The sequence below is a fragment of the Euprymna scolopes genome, chromosome 1 (genome assembly GCF_053919585.1).
Source record: "Euprymna scolopes isolate OS-2025 chromosome 1, ASM5391958v1, whole genome shotgun sequence".
In the NCBI taxonomy this organism is placed as follows: domain Eukaryota; kingdom Metazoa; phylum Mollusca; class Cephalopoda; order Sepiida; family Sepiolidae; genus Euprymna; species Euprymna scolopes.
The window spans coordinates 95,790,088-95,810,261 of record NC_136482.1 but is presented as its reverse complement, the minus strand read 5'-3'; the positions used below and the strand labels follow the sequence as shown (position 1 = coordinate 95,810,261).

Below are 20,174 nucleotides of genomic sequence, written 5' to 3'. Positions count from 1 at the left end.
TGAGACTCTTTAAAAAGAGAAACTTTCGAATGATAAGATGTACACGTTTCACACGCTCCCTGTATGTCGAAGGTTAAGCTGGCCAACAGTGATATTTGTTGATGGCTTATGTTGTTCCGTATTCATTTGTGTTCGTGGTTCAACACGACTGTCACTTGATTCATTACTTTATTCATCACTATGTGTCTGTTACTCTGTTCGTTATGCTGTCTGGTGAAAGACACAGAAGACATTTTCAATTCAGGTTGAACTAATGAGATCTGACTACAAAACCTATATTGTTTGCTCTCAATTAATCACATCATATCCAATAAAACAGGTCGCTACTTCTCGTTGATAAAAGCTGATGATTCGCAGCTGATGTGCTATGCTAATAAGCACTATTTTTTTTTTATTTTCGCAAATCATTGATACTCAAAAGCATAAATATTAGAACTCGATAAGAAAAATTGTAAAAAAAAAAAAAAAAAAAATTAAATTCCACAAAAAATGTTAACAATTAATATAATAATAGGAGTGTTAGCAGCAGCAGGAAAGGTGACCGTAGCTAAGTGGTTAACAATACAGAGTGACAACCTGGGTGCGCTAAATTTGAATTTAGTTCGTTTCACATCAAAACTTTCACTTAAGGATGTTGGCAACCTTCACGTGAACTCCTATGTAAGTATTTGATGTCTTTTTAGAAATAACGCTAACTAGAACTGGAATGTCAGAACATGAGCAGTTCATCTATTAATGATGGAGATTTAGTATCTGCCTGTTTGAAGCTGAGTCTATATTATTACTTCTATTAGGTTGCCAGGAAAGTCCTTAGCATTTTAAACATGTTTCTGAAGGCTCTTAACAAGCCTATAAACTGTTTACTTAAATCGCAGATTTAAGTAAACAGTTTATAGACGCTATGTACTCTGCATACTTTTTTTTTACATTGCTGACCAAATTTTTCAAATTTATTTGCTTTCAGATACCCCTCATTACAAGAAAATGAATTGCAACAAATTTCATATTCGTGTAATTATGCTTTTTTTTTTTTTTTTTTTTTTTTTTTGAAGAACTAAAAAAAGGAGAACCTATTGCTAAAAGTTTCAAAGAGATATTTGTAAAGTGTATAGTGACACTGCTATGGGAGAATCCACTGTTTGGAAGTGGTTTGCAAAATTCAAACCGAGAAGCATCAATCTTGGAGATGACGCGTGCAGTGGAAAACCCTCACAATTTGATATTCATGTTTTAAAGTCAAAAATTAAAGAAAATACAAATATCACAACTAGTGCACAAGAGTTACAAGTTTCAAAAAAGGGCAGTTCATGACCATTTTCATTGAATGAATGATGCCAAGAAAGGAGAAATCTTATCTCTATCGTCTTGGTGTGCCAACAAAACGCTCGTAACTTTCTATACAAACGAATATATCTGAAGCTGCAACTATATAATTACTATTTATTAATGCTCAATTTAGTTTGCTATAATGTACTCTCTTTCAGTGCTCAATTCGGAGGGGTTAGTGTAGTATCTGTTATGTGGTTATGATATCATTTTCCCAGGGATTGCCTTCTTTTTCTTTAAAGTGGGGGGATAGTATAGTATCTGTTTTGTTGTTATGAGAGCATCCTCCCAGGCATTATTTCTTCCTCTTTTGGGTAGAGGGTTAAAGTTGTATTCTTGGAGTTTTGAGATGGCGAATGATACTTTGTATTATTTGGATTATTCAGACTAGTGTTCTCATCCTGAGTGTTATTCTCACAACATTTCAGCCGATGTAACCTCCAACCTTTTTCAGGTGTCTCTTGTCGAACTCGGGAATCTGCACTGAATTTTGAACAAAACCCTTTATTCAATCCACGGGAGTAACATGTTCTCGTTCCATCAGCCATGGCCAGGTCAAAATCTTAAGTAATTCACAATTGTATTTTTAGCCTTTGTGGCATCACAGATAAAGTACTAAATAAAAATTCAGTTCTAAGTGACACTCTTCTGAGATTGAAGGTTCAATCCTCAGTGCAGGCACTACTAAGAATGCAGTTACATGTTCAAAATGCAGACTATCTTCCCTACGTAGTGATATCTATGTGTTCCTTTTAGGTTATTTTGCTACATTCATTTATTATGTCATTTATCATTTTGTTGCTTTGTCTATAGAGTTTACATTTACGGTTTTTTGGGGTTTTTGTCTATTTTGATATTGATATAGTTCGTTCTGATCGCATTTTTTGTGTGGGTGTCAGTAGTAATTCTATTCAAGTGTCCTGTTAGTCATGTCCACCTGCCTTTAGTTGTGTCTTCTTTGGTCAGTCTTACAGCACATCTATATAGCTGTTTCTGTTCACATTTGGATTTCATCACCATTTTGTTAACAGTTTTGCTGTCCTGTGTATTGTTCATTTTGACAGTGCCTCATGCTATGATAGTCACTCTTTCTAGACATTGGGTCATCTAATTTTTCTAACTCATATTTTCCGATCATCCACACAGTCTTCCATACTTACCAGTCTTCTTCTTCTCCATTTTATATGCCAGTCGGTCAGTATCATCTTTTGACTGCAGTGCATTGTTCATTGTCGGTAGTTTCTTATTCCAGCTGTTTGAGTTTTTATTTCTCCAGTCTATAAAGGGTCCAGATTATTAATATATTAATATTATTATTATTTCATTAACTTCAGTGTTGTGACGTTTTACACCGTTTTTTTTTCCTCAAAAGCGGCCTCTTACACCAAAGTTAGCGAAAATAGTCAAAGAGTCAATTGTATGGAAAGGATCTGGTGTGGGATGTTTGCTGAGCCTAGCAGAACTGACTTCTGGAGTACGGTGATGTTGTATCTGATTCCCAAGGAGTTCAGAAGTTTCATAAGCTCGTCAGGAATTGAGCCAAGTGAACCTAATTATTATCACAATGGAAGTTTTTTTATTCCACAATCTAGCAATCTCCACCATCAGTTTCTAATTGTTCCATATTTTCTCATTCTTCTTATTACTATTATTATTTACTCTCTAGCAGTTATCCCACAAGTCAGTATTGCTCATTAGCAATAATTAGTGGTGATTCATTGAGACTGAACGAAAGCAAGTCTTCCCAAATTTCCAGCACTTTCCACCTCCTTTTTTAATAACCAGTTCAAATCATTTTGCATTATCGCAGCAGCAGTTTACCATTGATTTCTCGCTAGCAACGACCATTGGTCTTCTCTGGAATATAAGTGACAATAAGTATCCTTAAGATTCTCGTACTCTCTGCACCCTTCCAGTGGAGGTCTGGTCAGTGCTTCCTCTCCTCGATATTTTCATCTTTCTTGATCCTTCACAACAATGTGATACCAGCCGAGGTTGATGTTATTATATGCATATGTGTTTCATTAATTTTTTTTTTTTTTTGTGGGGAGAGGCGGAGTGAATAGGTTCAATAGATTTCTTGCATTTTCATTAAACTCTTGTGATCTTTCTGTATGTTGTACATTGAGGTCGATCTACGAAATCCATGTGATAGGCCACTTAAGACATAAGGAAGATCAGTTGATGACTCGATCCTGGCAGACAGCACATACAAAATAGCAACCAATGAGAAAAGTTGGAAATCATTCATAAAACGTCTAACCTCAAGGCTGAGAAGACAAAAAAAAAAAAATGGAAATAAATAACGGACAATTTACTCACTCCAAATATTTTTCAAGCGACTGTAAATTTAAATATGTTTTACTCGTTAACTATGTTCTTATCTTTATCTGCAGCACACTTTTTTAGTTAATTTAGCACTTGCTAAATGATGAACCTTTCATTTTCAATCGCACATAATCAATTTTGTCTACTTTTTTCGTTCATTATTTATAACCCTTTTAATTGACAACAACGGTCTTAGTATATTCAAACCCAAGCCAGGATCCTAACTACAGCATCAAGTACCATTTTTGGGTCTTTGGTATAACTTGTTCAAAAATTGAACTCCAGTCTCCTAGGCGATTAGTAAATGCCTTAACCAATTGTTTTCTGACCCATTCACCTTTGTGGAACCCTTTCAATAACAGATTTCTCAAGCAACCTCTATACATAAGAAAATGTTTTACAATCTGATTTATTTTTCCTACATAATGCAAGCAATATTTTTCTTTTTATAACCGGCTCCAGCATCAGCAACAGCCCTGCTGTTTTAACAGTGTTGGCGACCATGACTTTCCAAATTGTAGAGCCATGGTAATCTCGGGAAGACAAGTAAAAACGGTAGTTTCCCATTGCTTTCCATCTTGATTCGGGGTGCATCTCCCCCAGTGAATTAAACGTGGCCCCAGATACCAACCTAAAAATTTCAACGACTTGGCGTTGTACATACAGCACCTAGCCTTCCCAAATGGTCACCCATCTGGCACTGCCTAGGCTCATTGTTGCTTAACTTTGGTGATCTGGCGAGAACTGGTGTGTCAATGTGATTGTATAACTGGCTTAGGGATATAAAAAAATGTTTCTCAAATTTATTGAATATTTTGAAAATAAATAAAAGTATTTTTCTGACAACAATATCCTTTTTTTTTTCAGTTTATTCACAATTCAAATATAACTGAAATAATAATTTTGGTGCTTTTTTCCTTGGTATTGTAACTGTAAAGAAACACCGAGTTTTGTTTAACAACGTAGGCCAGCATTTATTAGAACTCTTTCCTTTCTATTTGGCAGTAAGCCACACTTCATCTGCCAGTTTGTGTTATTGCCTCTAATGTTAACCAGTATTTGTTTGTTGTTCCAAATTTGGCATTATCTTACGTTTTCTAGCTATATACTTTAGCATATCTTTCATTATTATTATTTTTTTTTTTTAAATATACGTTTGCTGACTTTTTGGAAAGTATTCAAATGCTAAACTAGAAATGATAAAATCATTCGCTGTTATGTTTCAGATTTCTGAACACTTTAACTTGGAAGCTAAAACAAGAAATCGACAACGGCTAAACAGGATATATTTTTGGTGAACTAGGGGGGGGGGAATGTATACTTCCTTACACTTTTTTTTTAAATTTCTGAAACTAATCCTGTTTTCGTTTTTGCAGAGGGTGCGTGAAAGATACCAACAACAAATATTTTTCTGTTAAGAATAAAAATTCTCTGACTGTAAATGGAAGCTAAGTTATTAGTGCATTCAACTGTGAAAGTGAATTCCAAGGTCTGCAGTTCAGCGTTAAGATTAACAAGATTAAAGGAAAGGGATTAAATTCAAATCCTTTAAAATAAAAATTCTTTTTTCTGCTTTTTTTGCTTTAAGGTGCATAACAATGCCAGAAAAATATCCACACTAATTTGATTAAATGATACAAAATCTCTCGAAATATGTTAAGTTATTTCTTTCAAAATGTTCCAAATAATATTCTAAAAAAAAAAAAAAAAAAAACGACCATGATTACGACAAAGGGTTCTTTTGTCATACATGTTTAATGGCCTGCTTTTCTTTATCGTCAGTTTCGTCTAGTAGTTTCTATGCAAATTAAGCTCCTTTCGATACAGAAATCACACAAGGCGACGTTCTTGAGAATTTCTTAAAGGTTTTATTTTTAGAGAGAATGGAGTCAGGAGAGAGTCGCTAAGGTTCTCTCAGCTGATTATTTAGTTATTTAGTTAACTGAAATAGTGATATGCGAACAGAGATATTATGGTAACATTTCGCACTTAGCGATTATCAAAATTTCTACTGCATAATTAGTGGTCTGACTCATACTTGCTCATAGAGACAGACTTCCATTATTGGTGGTCTTTGTTATATGGATCCCATAGAAAGACTGATCTGAAAACCGTTGCTTTCTCTCAGCTCGAAAAACATGTCATTCGTCATCTTGCCTCATATGTCTGTTTTGTGTATTGTTCCTTGCCTCAACTTTAGGAATGATTCTGTTTCACAGATTTAGGTCATTATGGCATGTAGTTAGTGTTATCCAAATCCACACTAGGTAGTTTAATCGCTATGGACAGAGTCCCTTATATGTAACCAAAGTTACTTGAAACTAAATTATATACTGTTATGTTTTCTCTTTTTGCACAATAATCAACTGCTTCTCTATGGCCTGGCATTACGTAAGTCCAGTAGCAATGAGAAACCCGAGGTGACCAGAAGCGCTCAGTTGAGAAAGACTGATTTAATTTTGGAGTTTTCTTTCTCCTAGATAAGTTGTCTACCTAGTTTTGAAACTTTAGCTTCCCTTGAAATTCCTCCTATCGGTATAAGAAAAAGAGCTAGAATTGTTGATTTGTCAAGGATATTGGCAAAAGTGATTTTACTGACAAGTGCACATCCAAATTTACGGCACTTAATATTCTTAAATGGTCACCCATCTAAGTATTGACTAGGTTTAACGTTGCTTAACTTTGGTGATTGCATTTTTATAGATCTTGCTAGTAGGTAAGCACTACTTTTTATAAATGCTATAAAGGTTCACAATGCTGTTCCTTAGAAACAGAAGAGGGGAGAGAGAGAGGGAGAGAGAGATTTATAGTGAGAAGAGCATGAGCAAGATAAAGAGAGAGAACGAAAGTGTGTGTGCGTGTGTGTGTGTAAGAGAACGACAGTGAGAGAGAGAGAGAGAGACAGAGAGAGAGAGAGAGACAGAGAGAGAGGTTGTTTTGGAAACAGAATAAAGTAGGTCAATCTCCAACTCCTTTACATTGAATACTTTTCGCTCTCAGCCATTTCAAATTTTTTGTCTGTTTCTATCAATTTATCTTCTTCCCGCATCTGCTCAACAAGGCTTCCTGCCGATCAGGATGTGACTACCACCGAATTAACCAAACTTAAAAAGAATTCATAAGATCAAAGAAGTTAACTCTAATAATCTTAACTATGTAATTATGGATGATATAGAGAAGAAGTCAAGTAATTGTACACACCAGCACATGTGGATCAAAATATTTATTAGGATGAAATCCAAACACGATTCAAGCAATTGTCAGCTTCTCTTGGCAAAGGAAATTATTTACATATGCAAATGCATCTAAAAAAAGAAAAAAAAATCCCATGGTACTCAGTACACCAGGACAATGTTGAGCAGCGTTTCTGTAGATAAAAAAGTAAAATTGGCGGACAACTGTATTGAGTCATCTTCGTTGTGGTTGTGGTGTAACTAAAAGAAAAATGAGAGTGAAGAATATTACTAAATTATTACGTCCATAAGAACAAAAGGTTAGAAAATCCATGAGGTGTTACATAAATAAGGGAGAATAGTTCATATATGAAGGGTATATTTACGTACATAGGTGTGTTAAGCTGTGTATGTAGGTACGTGTGTGTGTGTTACATTCTTTAGTCCACATGTGTCGACCAGAACCATGTTGGAATCTTGGGTCTTCTTGTCAGAGTCGAATCCAGAGCTCAAGTAGCCCGGAGGGATTTTGCTTGCATCCCAAAAGAGAATTTTGGGGGTTGGTACAAGCAATGTGATGAGTTACTGACGATGCCTTCTCCTGCCAAAGAAGAGAGAATAACCAGTATGGTATCCCTTTTATAATCTCCTATCACGTGCTCAGTTCGTTTGAGAGATGGACCCTGATTAGATTGAAAACAGAGATCCACCGCCGCTGTTTCTTTTGTATGTAGTAATGTCATCACAGCTCAAAATTAAAAAAACAACTTTTTCTGGGTCAAACATGACACAGGAAAAATCCTCACTCAAAATGCTGACTATTTATTTGATTCCATGGCAAGGAATACAAAGAAAAAGAAATTCGACTGATCCTCGTAAATAAGGCTAAAAACACAAAATTACAGATAATATATGGAATGTGTGGAAACTTAGTAAGTAAGGATTTGTTTTACTTCTACTTAACGTGCGTGTATAGAACCCAGTTTGCTTATAGTCTGTGAACATTAACATTACTTGAATTCCCAATGTTCAGGTTTAAATAAGGTTTCTTTAAAACAGAACAGTCACTGGTTATTTTGTCGTATGTGTTAGAGAGAGAGAGAGAGAGAGAGAGAGAGAGAGAGAGAGAGAGAGAGAGAGAGAGAGAGAGAGAAAGACAGACAGACAGACAGACAGACACATTTTGCACGCTGCTCCTCCTTCCCCATTGAAATCTCGCTAACTAAGAATGATTGAAAAGTCTCGGACGGAAATCAAGTTGTTTCATTGATTTTCACTAGGGTGACTTCTGACCTTTAAACTTTTTCACTATAACACTGCCCTTATTATATTTAACAGGGTGAGTACATAGGTTGTATGAAGATGATACGATGCGTGTGTAATGTTAAAATGAGTGTTAGAAGATTAAACTTGGACGGTATCGCGAGATGCGTGCAGAAAATGAGATTTCCAATGTATCGCCATGTTGAAAGAATGGATGAGAGTTCTTGGGTTAGAAGATGCATAACAATTGAGATAGCAAGGTCAGTTCACAGATAAAGGTCAAGGAAAACATGGGAATAAGTGATAAAGATCGTCTTGAAAGAAAGAGAGATAAATAAAGACCTGACCAGAGATAGTTTTGTTTCGAAGTCAATTTCCTACAGCCATCCAAGACATACCAGCATGTAAGAACAACGTGAAATGGAATATTTTAGGAAAGTAGAAAGTGAACCTTGAGTTTACTTTTGGCAGCCTCATATCTCTCGTTTATCTTATTTTTATCCTTTAGTCCTCACATGCCACGAGCGATGTTTCTGACAAAGGGGAAAATTGCTGTTTTCTGTTTATCTCACACTTATTATTGGCTATTTTTTGACATTGAAGTAGTATTGTTTAGCTCCTTACATCAAATGGCTTCATGTCTTGCCTGGAGCAATTTCCATAAAAAAATATATAAGATGATGAGGATTATGATAATATAGAGAGATCAGCTATCAATGATCACACGTGGAAGGAGTGGGGGTGGGGGTTTCTTTAAAAGCCATTTGGAGCAAAACGTCAATAATACATAGAAAACGATAGAGGAAAATAAGATATTTAGAAAGGATTTTTCAATATTCTAGGTTGTTCAAACATCATCAATCAAACTAGTATAGATCTAAATTCGATATGGGAACTGCTGATTCAAAAAGATACCGCCAAAGTTAAAAACAAAATCAAAATGTAACACACACCTTTACTAAACAGTCCATGTAGCGTAAAAGATCAATAAATATAGGTAAAATAAGATTTTTGAAAGCGTTTGCTTATATGCTAGGGATGTCTAAACGTTGTGTAATCGAACCTGTATTTTTGTATACTAATGAGTCACCACATACCAAGGCCAAAAGTCACTCAAGAATACAGATTAATAAGAGTGTTACTTGAATGAGGAAAGAGTACGATGAGATGATTGAAAACGATTACTGGAATGAATAAAGAACGGCTTGATGAGTATTTGCTGACATTAGACTTGAAGATCATGTTGTACTTTGCAGGGAAGCAGTCTATGGAGTGGGAGATATAAATTCAGTATGGGAATCGTAGATTATAAAAGATGTAACCAAAGGGGAAAAAATGTTTTAAATCAACAAATGTTTATGAAATTACTAGACAAATACCCGTCCCAGGTTGAGTAAAATTAATTCACAGAATTGAACAGTTTTGCATCACTTCTATATCGCTATGCGAAGATTTAAGCGAGTATATAATGCTGCTGTACCTTATGTCTAGAACACTTATTTCAATTTTGATCAAAATTCACTAGGAGTTGGATTCTAAAAATGTTTAAAATTTAAGGCGTAATCTCGTTTAATTGATTTACACTGACTAGAGATCATTCAATGCAAATTTGAAATATTTGAACTTTCAAACGGAAGGTTGTGCTTACATTATGCTCCCTAGAACCCTTTAAAGTACCTAAAATAAACTGAAATTTGAAGAATATTTATTAATTGATGTCTAATACCTATTGTTATAATTTCACAAAAAATTGGAAGTATTTGAATTTTCACAAAGGGCCGCCGCCATCTTTTTATTCTCTTTGTATAAAATTAAATTAATATTATGCCCCCCCTTTACGTTTAATTTATTAATCTATTATATTTATCTGATTTCAATATGTCAGTAACATTAACATACACAAATAATCAACAAAGATTACATTTGAATACAAGACAAAACATCATAAATGAACAATAAAAATATTAATACTTGTGTTATGTTGATTAATCGGACTATTATTCTCATCTTCGGTGTTATTAGCACAACGTTTCGGTCGCTGCAACCTGCGACCTTCTTTGGGTGTTGAAGACAAGCTTCTTTTTCTCTACTAAGGAAAAGAAGGTTGGCTCTGCATTACAAGTATTCGAACCATGGGTTTGAGGGTGGGTCCGTAGATCATAAAGAAGGTTCAATCTTCAGGGGTCACTAAAATATTTTTTTAGGGCTTTCCTATGACTCAATTTTTCGGGATATCTATACTAATTGTTAATATTAGTGAAAAAAATGTTTTATGAAACAGAAGATCGATACCCATGCATAATCTTCTTTTTTTTTTTTTTAAACATAATGCAAGGGAGGGGAGCAATTCCAACTTCCTTAATAGAGAAAAAGAAACATGTCCTCAACACCCGAAGAAAGTTGCAGGTTGCAGCGACCGCAACGTTGTGCTAATAACTAGGCTAGGATAACAGCATATTCTTTTCATTGTTTTTACTCTCGAGTGTGTATCCGTTGATATCATATACTTTTATATGGAGTGATGTTGTTCTCGGTTGATTAACTTTGGCTGTGTCGGATATATACTCGAGAGTCAAAACAATGATAAGAATATGCTGTTGTCATAGCCCTACCAATAACACCCAAGATGAGAATAATAGTCCAAATCACATTTCATCTAAAAAATTCAGAATTACAATTAAAATATTAATATTGGAAAAATAATCTATATAATATTCTGCTTGTTACTTCCTTAATTAGTTTGTATGTTACACTTGGAGAAAGGTCAAATTCAATTTTTAGAAAGCCAAATTACTTAAAAAATGGCCAAATTGGCGAAAAAGAAATGAAAACACCGGGGCAAACAATCTCATATTGTAAGAAGAAACTTATCAAAACAAATGAGGTGCAAGAATTGTAAACGAATGATTTCTGAATCGAAGAGCGCCAAGCTCTTGAATTAAATAAATAAATAAACAGAAAAAAATACCACGCATCACCCAAATAATAAAAACATTACATCAAAAAAAAAAAAAAAAAAAAAGAAAGAAAAAGAAATTGAATTAACGTTTCAACATTTGAACAACGCTCGGCTTAAACCAATGATTGCCGATCACGCCCAATCCATGCTCGATGGGAAGCGAATCATTGCGAATCTGACGCATGCACATAAAATGAAAATGTCTGCTACGGGGACTAAGCATTTTAAATGTAAATTTGCCGATGTCTGTACGCGATAGACATGTATGTAAACAAAGATATTACTCGCTATAAACCATCCCTGATGCATAAATATTATTTCCTGAGAATTTCAGTGCTATGTGACGAGTAGTTTAAGAGTTTACCTGTTAGATATTTACACACATACATGTATTGTTTTATTTATATAGAAGATAGTAGATAAGTCACTAGCAGTGTCAGAAATCCCCATTAAAAAATGCGTGATAAAAACTTTAATAATTGGACTTACTATCTTACAAAGCTTATAACTACTTGAAAAATGTAATTCAAACCCTAATTTTTTTTCAATAAAAGGAACAAAGACCAAATTTTAAAATAATAACAGGTTTAATGGCAAAATATGCAATATTTGTTTTTTTTAAATCGTTTTTTTTTAAAGATTTCAAGAAAATCAACGAATTTTAACTTACTTCGAATATAAATTCCAAAAAATCACTTACCTATAAAAATACTAATCAATGGGTACTTCCATTCTTCATTATTAAGAATTTATCCATATTTATATTCCATGTCCTTTTTAAATAAAATACTTTTTTAAGCAAATGGAATAAAGGGAAACAAATGCCTTCTTTTCTTGGAGTTGAGAACTTCGGTGGCCTTAAGCGCCAGAATTAATCTCCCTTTCTATTGCTGGCTGCAAACAAAAGTTAGTAAATATGGGCTATCGTAATGTGAAAAATGATCACATTTCACTTATCAGTTTTTGCGGTTAAAAAAAATTCCACTCGACCGATTTTTACATAACTTTTGATTTAATATATTTTATTTCTTCTTTATGGAGTGATTTTTTTTTTTAAATAAAAAACCCAAACAACATTGAATGAAGCAGAAAAAAATTGTAGGTATTTAATCTTTTCAGGACAAAATTTTAAAAATGTGAGGTTTCACTTAAAAAAAAAATCAACGTGTTTTAAAAAAAAAAGGTTTTAAACTTTTGACTTTACAGGTAAATTTGCACAAAACTATTCTTTGTTTTAAATTAGATTATTTTATTTATTGATCTTTTATCTTCAATTTGTGATATATAAATCTGAGGTGAGAAAATTAATTATTTTCATTTTAATAGACATTTCAAAATGGGGGGGGGTGAATTTAAAAAAACAACAACTTTTGGCTAGAATATTATATTCGGTTTATTGGAAAGAGCATAAAATTTCACATTAAACCTGCAAATATTGTAAAAATTGAACACGGAAAAATCTTGATAGATTTTTAAATGGAAAAAAATTTAACTCGTAAAATTCAATTCACTTTATTGCGTAAGAAAAATGGCTGCATGAGCGCACACAGGCACTTTGTAAACACTGTTGTTTTTTTTAAATAAAAAAATAATATTTCTATTATCTTTCAAAAAACTTTAATAGTTGATTTTGGAAGTATATTCCATAAAGAAATTAAACAAACCAAAAAAAGAGAAATTACGAGTTTTGTGTTAAGGGTGTCAAAAATTCCCCCAAAACTCTGACACACCTAATGAGTCACCACTTATCATTCGGGAGTTTGTCAGGTGGACGATGAGGCAAAACCGCGAGAATTGGTAACAATGATTGAAACTGACCAGAATTTGATTATGTAAAGGAATTTGTTTACATTAGAGTTGGAAACGACTATGTTGTAGTCAGCTGGAAAGCACCTCTATGGTATTGTTCTTCACAGACGGGCAGTTCTAGGAAAAGAAACTTTACTGATGAAAGATCAGTTTATTTTTAGGTACACAGAGGTAGAAAGGGAAATTATTTACAGCGGTTGTAACTAGACGAGTTTTTGTTGTGAACGGAGAAAAGTCGTAGATTGAGGGCTCAATCGACCACGTGCCATTTAAATAACGACAGAGCAGAGAGAGACTCGCCACATTTCTGTGGCTGTAGAGAAAAGAAGAGGACATATCCACTAGATTTCAAAGTTGGTTTTGTACTCTGTCAAGGCAGAAAAGAATGATGATCTGAGTAGCACTTCCCCAGATGTGGTAAGACATGTTTGACTTTTGTAGAGGCAGAGGATTGTGTCAGATGTGAGGTATTTTTTTAGAGCGGTGGAGTGATCCAACCATTTTCCAAATGACCTTAGCAAAAAGCCTGGTTACTTTTCTATTTCAAGTCTGTAATGAAAGTCTGCCCAGAAGTTTATTAAAGCAGAGTTTTCCTTAAGAAGAGAGCCATTCATTTCAACTGAGGTAAAGTGAGCAATAGAGCAGTTGTGGTGAAAGGAGAGAAGCTTGGTTTTAGACATTAATATATATATATATATATATATATATATATATATATATATATATGTGTGTGTGTGTGTGTGTGTGTGTGTGTGTGTGTGTGTGTGTTTTAATAGAAATATGTTTGACTTATACTTTCGAACGGGGATAAATATCATTTTTAAAATATATTATCATATAAAAAAAAACTTCCTAACAGAAATAATAAACTTGAAGCATTCTTTTAATACAAAAAAGTTTTAATGGAATTTAATAAACTTAAAGGAAAGAAATGAACAATTTTGAACACTTACTAAACTTACTCGATACTAAGCGTTTGACTTCTGATAAAAATCTCGCCAAAATTTATGAATAATACTGTGACAAGTTTTATTTATTAAGAGATCAAACAGAAAAAAAAATCCTGTAAAAATTATTTGTTTAACAGTTTGGCTAAAAAAACAAAAAAATGAAGTTTCAACTTTCTGATAAAAATTTAACTTTTTTTTTAGATCCTTATATATACAGTTAAAAGATAAATAATTCAACATTATTTGCTGTATTATCAAGAAAAAGGATTATAAATAAATCTCATTTTAAAATTATTTGAAAACGGGTGCATTTTTAACTTAAAATTAAAGTCACATGTGAATTAGTAATTAAATACACTCAACAAATATACAACTTCAGTATTTTCCCAGCAAAAATCATCCGTTTTCCAAATGTGTCCAAATGTAAAATAATTTTTTATCTTTTGGAAAATAAAATATAGTCACTTTTCGGCCAGTTTTATGAATCCTGCGACAGTTTCTTTAAGAATTGAAACAGAAACTTCATAATAGTCAGTACCATGGGTTCATGACCGTAGAACTAAACGTGTGACATTGGCAGGTCACTTGACTTTTAGTGACATGGCATACTATCAAGGAAGTCATGCATAGTGTATTTTTTTAAAAGTATTATGATTGGAGTGTTGTCAAAAAGGTTCTTGATAATTTTGGCAACATATATACAAATATACAGATGTCACTCAGAGTATTTTAAGCAATAAGAGGAAATTCAGGTGCTAAACGGCCCTAATCGAAAAGGGGGAGATTTGATGCAAAGTTCTTTGCAAAAAGTTTGATTTTGGCGGATGCTGGAAAGATGAAGAAGGAGACAATGACAGTTTTAAAATATATTTGACTATGAATTAACTTTTAATTAAATCACACTCCCATAACTATGTTAGTTGTTCAGGTTGTATGAAGACAAACAGAAAAGGCGTTATTTCTATGACCAACCATGACAGTGTCCAGACATTAAATTAATGAGCGAAGACTTGGTTAGTCTGAGTGCACATTGTCTAAAAAGATGTCAAATAATGTTTTGAATCGTCCATACTGTCAACTGTAAGAGTTAACTTTTTTTCTATTTCTGTAAGCTCTGTTGGCCAATTTGCTTACAATTTTTTTTTTGATTGCCAGATTAGTTTGTGTATGTGTGTGTATGTGTGTGTATGTATGTGTGTACGTATGTGTGTGTGTGTGTGAGAGAGAGAGAGAGAGAGAGAGAGAGAGAGAGAGAGAGAGAGAGAGAGAGAGAGAGAGAGAGAGCAAGAATATAAATAAGTATTGTGAGCTAAAAATAAAGGCTTATTTCTAATAAGGATATCTGAAAATGGTTCTTGTCATACTAACCACGGTTTGCCTTGGCACCATTCTGATAACCCAGATTCTCTCCCGAAAGATCAGTTTGTCTTAAACAAATATTTAGACGGTATACAAATTCAATATCGTTTTATATGGCTTGCTGCACTTTGCTGTTTCTTTGACAATAAAATTGATTGATTGATTAATCTTTCTTTGTTAGGATTATGTATGGTCCGGCTCAATCCTAAGAGGTGCGCCTTTCTGGCATTACCTTCCCCTTCTGGATTTTAGAATATCAGGCGTGAATGTGGGTGGACGTCGACACCTCTCTGCAGGAGTTGCAAACACCTAATGTTGTCATCTCCCCTAATGGGGATATGCATGCGACTGAGGACCGCTTGTGAATTTCATACTCCCATGAAACATGCTCATTCAGAGGAAGCCGTTTAAAGCTACATTAGGGTTAATGCCACAGTTTCATTTTTAGTCTCTTATTGCATATCACTTAAGACGTACTTACCAGGGAAGGCCGATGAGTTAATACTTTTGTAATCAATCAGATTCCACCCCCCGCGGAAGCTGGTTCTATCCACCCACTACCATGTAAAGCCGATTTAATATCTAACTTTCCTACAGTGGGAAGCTGGTAAATAATGGAATTGAAAGTTGAAAAATATCAGAAAAAAGTAACCAGTACATTATTTAGAAAATGCAATACTAGATGGCTCAGTCGCATTTTTCTAACGCCTAACTGGGATTAATCCATACGAAAAAAACAAAAAACAAACACACAATGAACATAGAAAGGAAATAATTCCTACATAATTTCAATATGTCAGACGGTTTGAGTGTCCATTGGCTTCAGACACACGCACAGACAGACAATAAATAATTAAGTAGATAGGTATATGCGGATATGTATATATATAAACTTTATATATATATATATATATATATATATATATATATATATATATATATATATATATAGAGAGAGAGAGAGAGAGAGAGAGAGAGAGAGAGATAGGAATGAATAAGAAGCTTGTATATATATGAGAGTAAACATTTTTTAGCAATATTGGTTTAAAAATGAATAAAATCTTGTCTCAACAAAGACATTATACATTTCTTTTTATGACTGTGCCTTTGTGTGTTTCAATATCCTGTTTCTCTCTTTTTGTGAACTCGTAGTTCTGTTTAGAGTGTAAAGTGGCCATACATTTCCCATCGGCAGAAACCAAAGGCATTTTAGACTTAATAAAAATAATAATAATGATGATGATGATGATGATGATAATAATAATAATAATAATAATAATAATAATAATAAGAAGAAGAAGAAGAAGAAGAAGAAGAAGACTGAATCCAAATAATGAATTAAAAAGAGATAAACCCCCATTCCTACCAATTTGGAAGACAAATATGACACATCTTTCAACCCTAATAATTTCATCAAGTGCTATTTTACAGTTTGAATATATATATATATATATATATATATATATATATATATATATATATATATATATATATATATATAAAGTTTGTTAAACATAACTGCAATATCAACATATGGTGACTGTCAGTTTCTTGCTTTGCATCCATCAGGCCATCTTCGATGAATACAACGGAATAAATCTGTTTATACTCTTCAAACTTCTTTCACTCCTCTCTTCACACACACACACACACATACGTTTCTTTAAGCTAACACAAAGGTTTATATTGTAGCTCAATAGCGTACTACTAGGGCTCTTAATTTAACATCATGTAAACATTAGTATTCGGAGAAACATTCCAGATTTCTATGTATTCTTTGAATAATTAAGTATAACATGATTATATATATATATATATATATATATATATGAGAGAGAGAGAGAGAGAGAGAGAGAGAGAGAGAGAGAGAGAGAGAGAGAGAGAGATGAATTTAGTGAAATAAAAAATTAGCTGTATTATTTACATCAGTTCCAGGAATTATTGTTGAATCCTTAGAATTTTGTTGATTCGAATTGACTATATAATAATAACTACCGTTTTGATACCTGCAACATTTCCGAGTATATGAGCTTGGCTTAATCACTCTTATATTTTAGGTCCTGGATATGACCTTAAACTATATCCAGTGGTGAGACCCCAGCTTGCGGGCTTTGGGGAGTGTGGAGCCACCCTTTAATTACCATTGCTCCCAGGTCCACTGACCCGGAGTGGTAGTACCTGTTAGGGTCCCAACTATGGGTTAAATAGAAAATGATTTGAAAACAACAAATATATTCTATTAAAAATTTTTCTTCAATCTTTGGATTCGGCATTAAATAACCCGAAAAGGGTTGATATGCCGTAAAACAAAAACAACCAACCAATCTTATATTTTAAGTTGAGATAAAAGCTTGATCTTTTGTCTACTACCAAAGTCTTTAGATTTGGGATCTATTCACATTAGTAACTAAAGTTTTCTTGTGAAATTATTTCATTTTTCTTAAACTATATTTTAGTAAAAAAATAAAAATATTAAAAACCATTCTATGAAAGACCCCATTATTTTATTATACCACACCTGTTCAAACTGAAACATGCTTATCACAATATTTTTATGTGGATCAGTATTAAAAAAAAAAAACCTTGTTAAACTTTGTGACATATTTCCATTCTATGTAGGACAAGCGTGAACGTGAACCCCATAATTTTATTATGCCACATTTCTTCAAACTGTAACATAATTATCAAAGTATATTTACACGGACGGATATCAAAAGTCTTTGTTAAACTTTGTGGCATATTTTCATTCTATGGAGGCCAGGCGCGAACATATACCCCACAATTTTATTATACCATCCCTGTTCAAGTTGAAACATACTTATCAAAGTATTCTTATGCACATTTATATAAAAAACCATTGTAAAAGTTTTTGTTTTTATTTCCAGACCCCACAATTGTAATAAACTATGTAACATAGCCATTTTTGCTCCTTGATACTTCTATCATTGTATGTGGTCAGTTTAGTATAATAATGTTGTGGTTGCAAGGTTGAACAATAATTAGTAAGGAAATACAATGAAGACGCAAACAACAAGATAACGCAATAATAAGTGTATTAAAGAAAAGGTATATTTACAATATGTACAAATGACGGTGTCGAGTCAGAGAGTCTTGGTGGGAGGACATGTACGCTCTTCGGCGTCACTTCTGGTGGCATGTGAGTAAGACACACCAAGGCCAACCTAGGCTTGCCATTTATATGTTATGTTATTCGCATATGCAAATAAGTGGTTGCCACCACAACACCCCCCTCCCAAGATTTGAAGTCACACAGATTTCAATATCTTTTTCTTTTTGGGTTTACCATTAATGGTTCATTCACTTTTCTTTTCCTACCTGATCTTCGGGGTTCAGGTGCATTTTGAGGCGGTTCCAAATTAAAAGATTCGTATATGATATCTATGGTGTCCTCCTCTTCGACTGTTGTCGTATCATCATCATCTTGGATATGACGTTTTTTTTATCTGATTTAGGTGCCTTTTATGTATATTCTGTGGACCTTTAATCATGTATGTACAATCACCAATGCGTTTATCCACTACTCCACATTCCCAGTAAGATGTGTTATTTCTGTAGCACTTAAAATATACTCGATCTCCCGAGTTATATTTCTTTCTTCTCGTGTGTGTAGTGTTTCGGATAATTGCCTGCCTTGGCAATAGTTTGTCAAACGCTGATTTTACCTTTCTGGCAAACATTAGATCAGCTGGTGATATGTTTGATGGTGTACTAGGATGTGGTGTAATCCTATATACTTGCAAGAATTGTTGCAAAGCTTTTTCTGTTGGTGTTCCAATGGATTTCTTTAATGCTCGTTTTAGCGTGTCCACGAACCTTTCCGCGAGGCCGTTCGACCTTGGATGATACGGCGGAGTCGTGATGTGCTTCACTCGGAACGTGTCGCAAAATTCCTTAAACTCTGCGGATGTGAACTGCGTTCCGTTGTCAGTGACCAGTGTGTCTGGTACACCGAATCTTGCAAACAACTCGTGTAGGAACCCTATTGAGTTGTTCGTTGTTGGATTCCTGCAACGCATTACCTCCGGCCATTTTGTGAAACTATCCACTACAATTAAATAATAGTTTTCACCTACTGGACCAGCGAAGTCCATGTGGATTCTCCACCATGGTTGGTCGGTTTTCGGCCAAGGTTTGTGTACTATAGGTGGAGATTTTGCCGCTAACTGGCATCCTTTACATTTATCAATTGTTGTCGCTATGTCAGTGTCCATGTTACGCCAGTACACGTAGCTTCTCATTAACGACTTCATTCGATTTATCCCTGGATGTCCTGTGTGGAAATCTCTTAACATCCTATTCTGCAATGTTTTGGGTATTACCACTCTCTCGCTGTACAGTAACACATCGTCACATATGGAGAAAACTTCCTGCACCTTTGTGTCCGTTATAATTTTCTCTTTTATGTCCTTTATATATTCGTCTTTCTCGGCTTCCCTTTTAATGTCCGACAAAGTTACGGGTAGTTCCTTAATGATGTTTGCTACCATATTTTTTATTTCAACATTTGTCCGAATTGCTGCAATGACTGATTCTTCCAGATTGTGTTTCTGTGGTATCAGTCTTGACAGTCCATCCGCATGGCAAATCTTTTTTGATGCTAGATGTTGTAGCTGGAAATCGTAATTAAGTAGTATTGTACCCCAGTGCAGCAATCTATTTGCGGTGTATACCGGCAATCCTTTTTTTGATCCATAGATCGTGACTAACGGTTTATGGTCGGTTTCAAGTATGAATTGTCTACCATATAAATATCGGTGAAATTTAGTCACAACAAAGATTATGCTCAACGCTTCTTTTTCGATTTGTGAATATGCCCTTTCGGCTGGTATCAGCGTTCTCGAAGCGTGCGCTATTGGTTTTCTAGACCCATCCGGCATAATATGTTGAATGCATGCTCCTAAGCCGTAGGAGCTAGCGTCACTAGCGACGACTATTTTTAAGTTTGTGTCAAAGTGCGTTAAGAATAATTTGGATGTTAGTGCGCTC

The 20,174-nt window shown here is 34.1% G+C and overlaps 1 protein-coding gene across 1 annotated transcript in view; it reads left to right on the top strand.

Annotated features, from left to right (window-relative positions):
- The first annotated feature begins 489 nt into the window (after nucleotides 1-489).
- The window catches only part of LOC145280727 (uncharacterized), a 144,028-nt gene continuing 124,343 nt past the window's right edge, over nucleotides 490-20,174 (top strand). Inside the window, exon 1 of the mRNA XM_080132175.1 lies at nucleotides 490-660. Within this exon, the coding sequence (XP_079988301.1) occupies nucleotides 490-660 (171 nt within the window). The remainder of the gene's footprint in view (nucleotides 661-20,174) is intronic.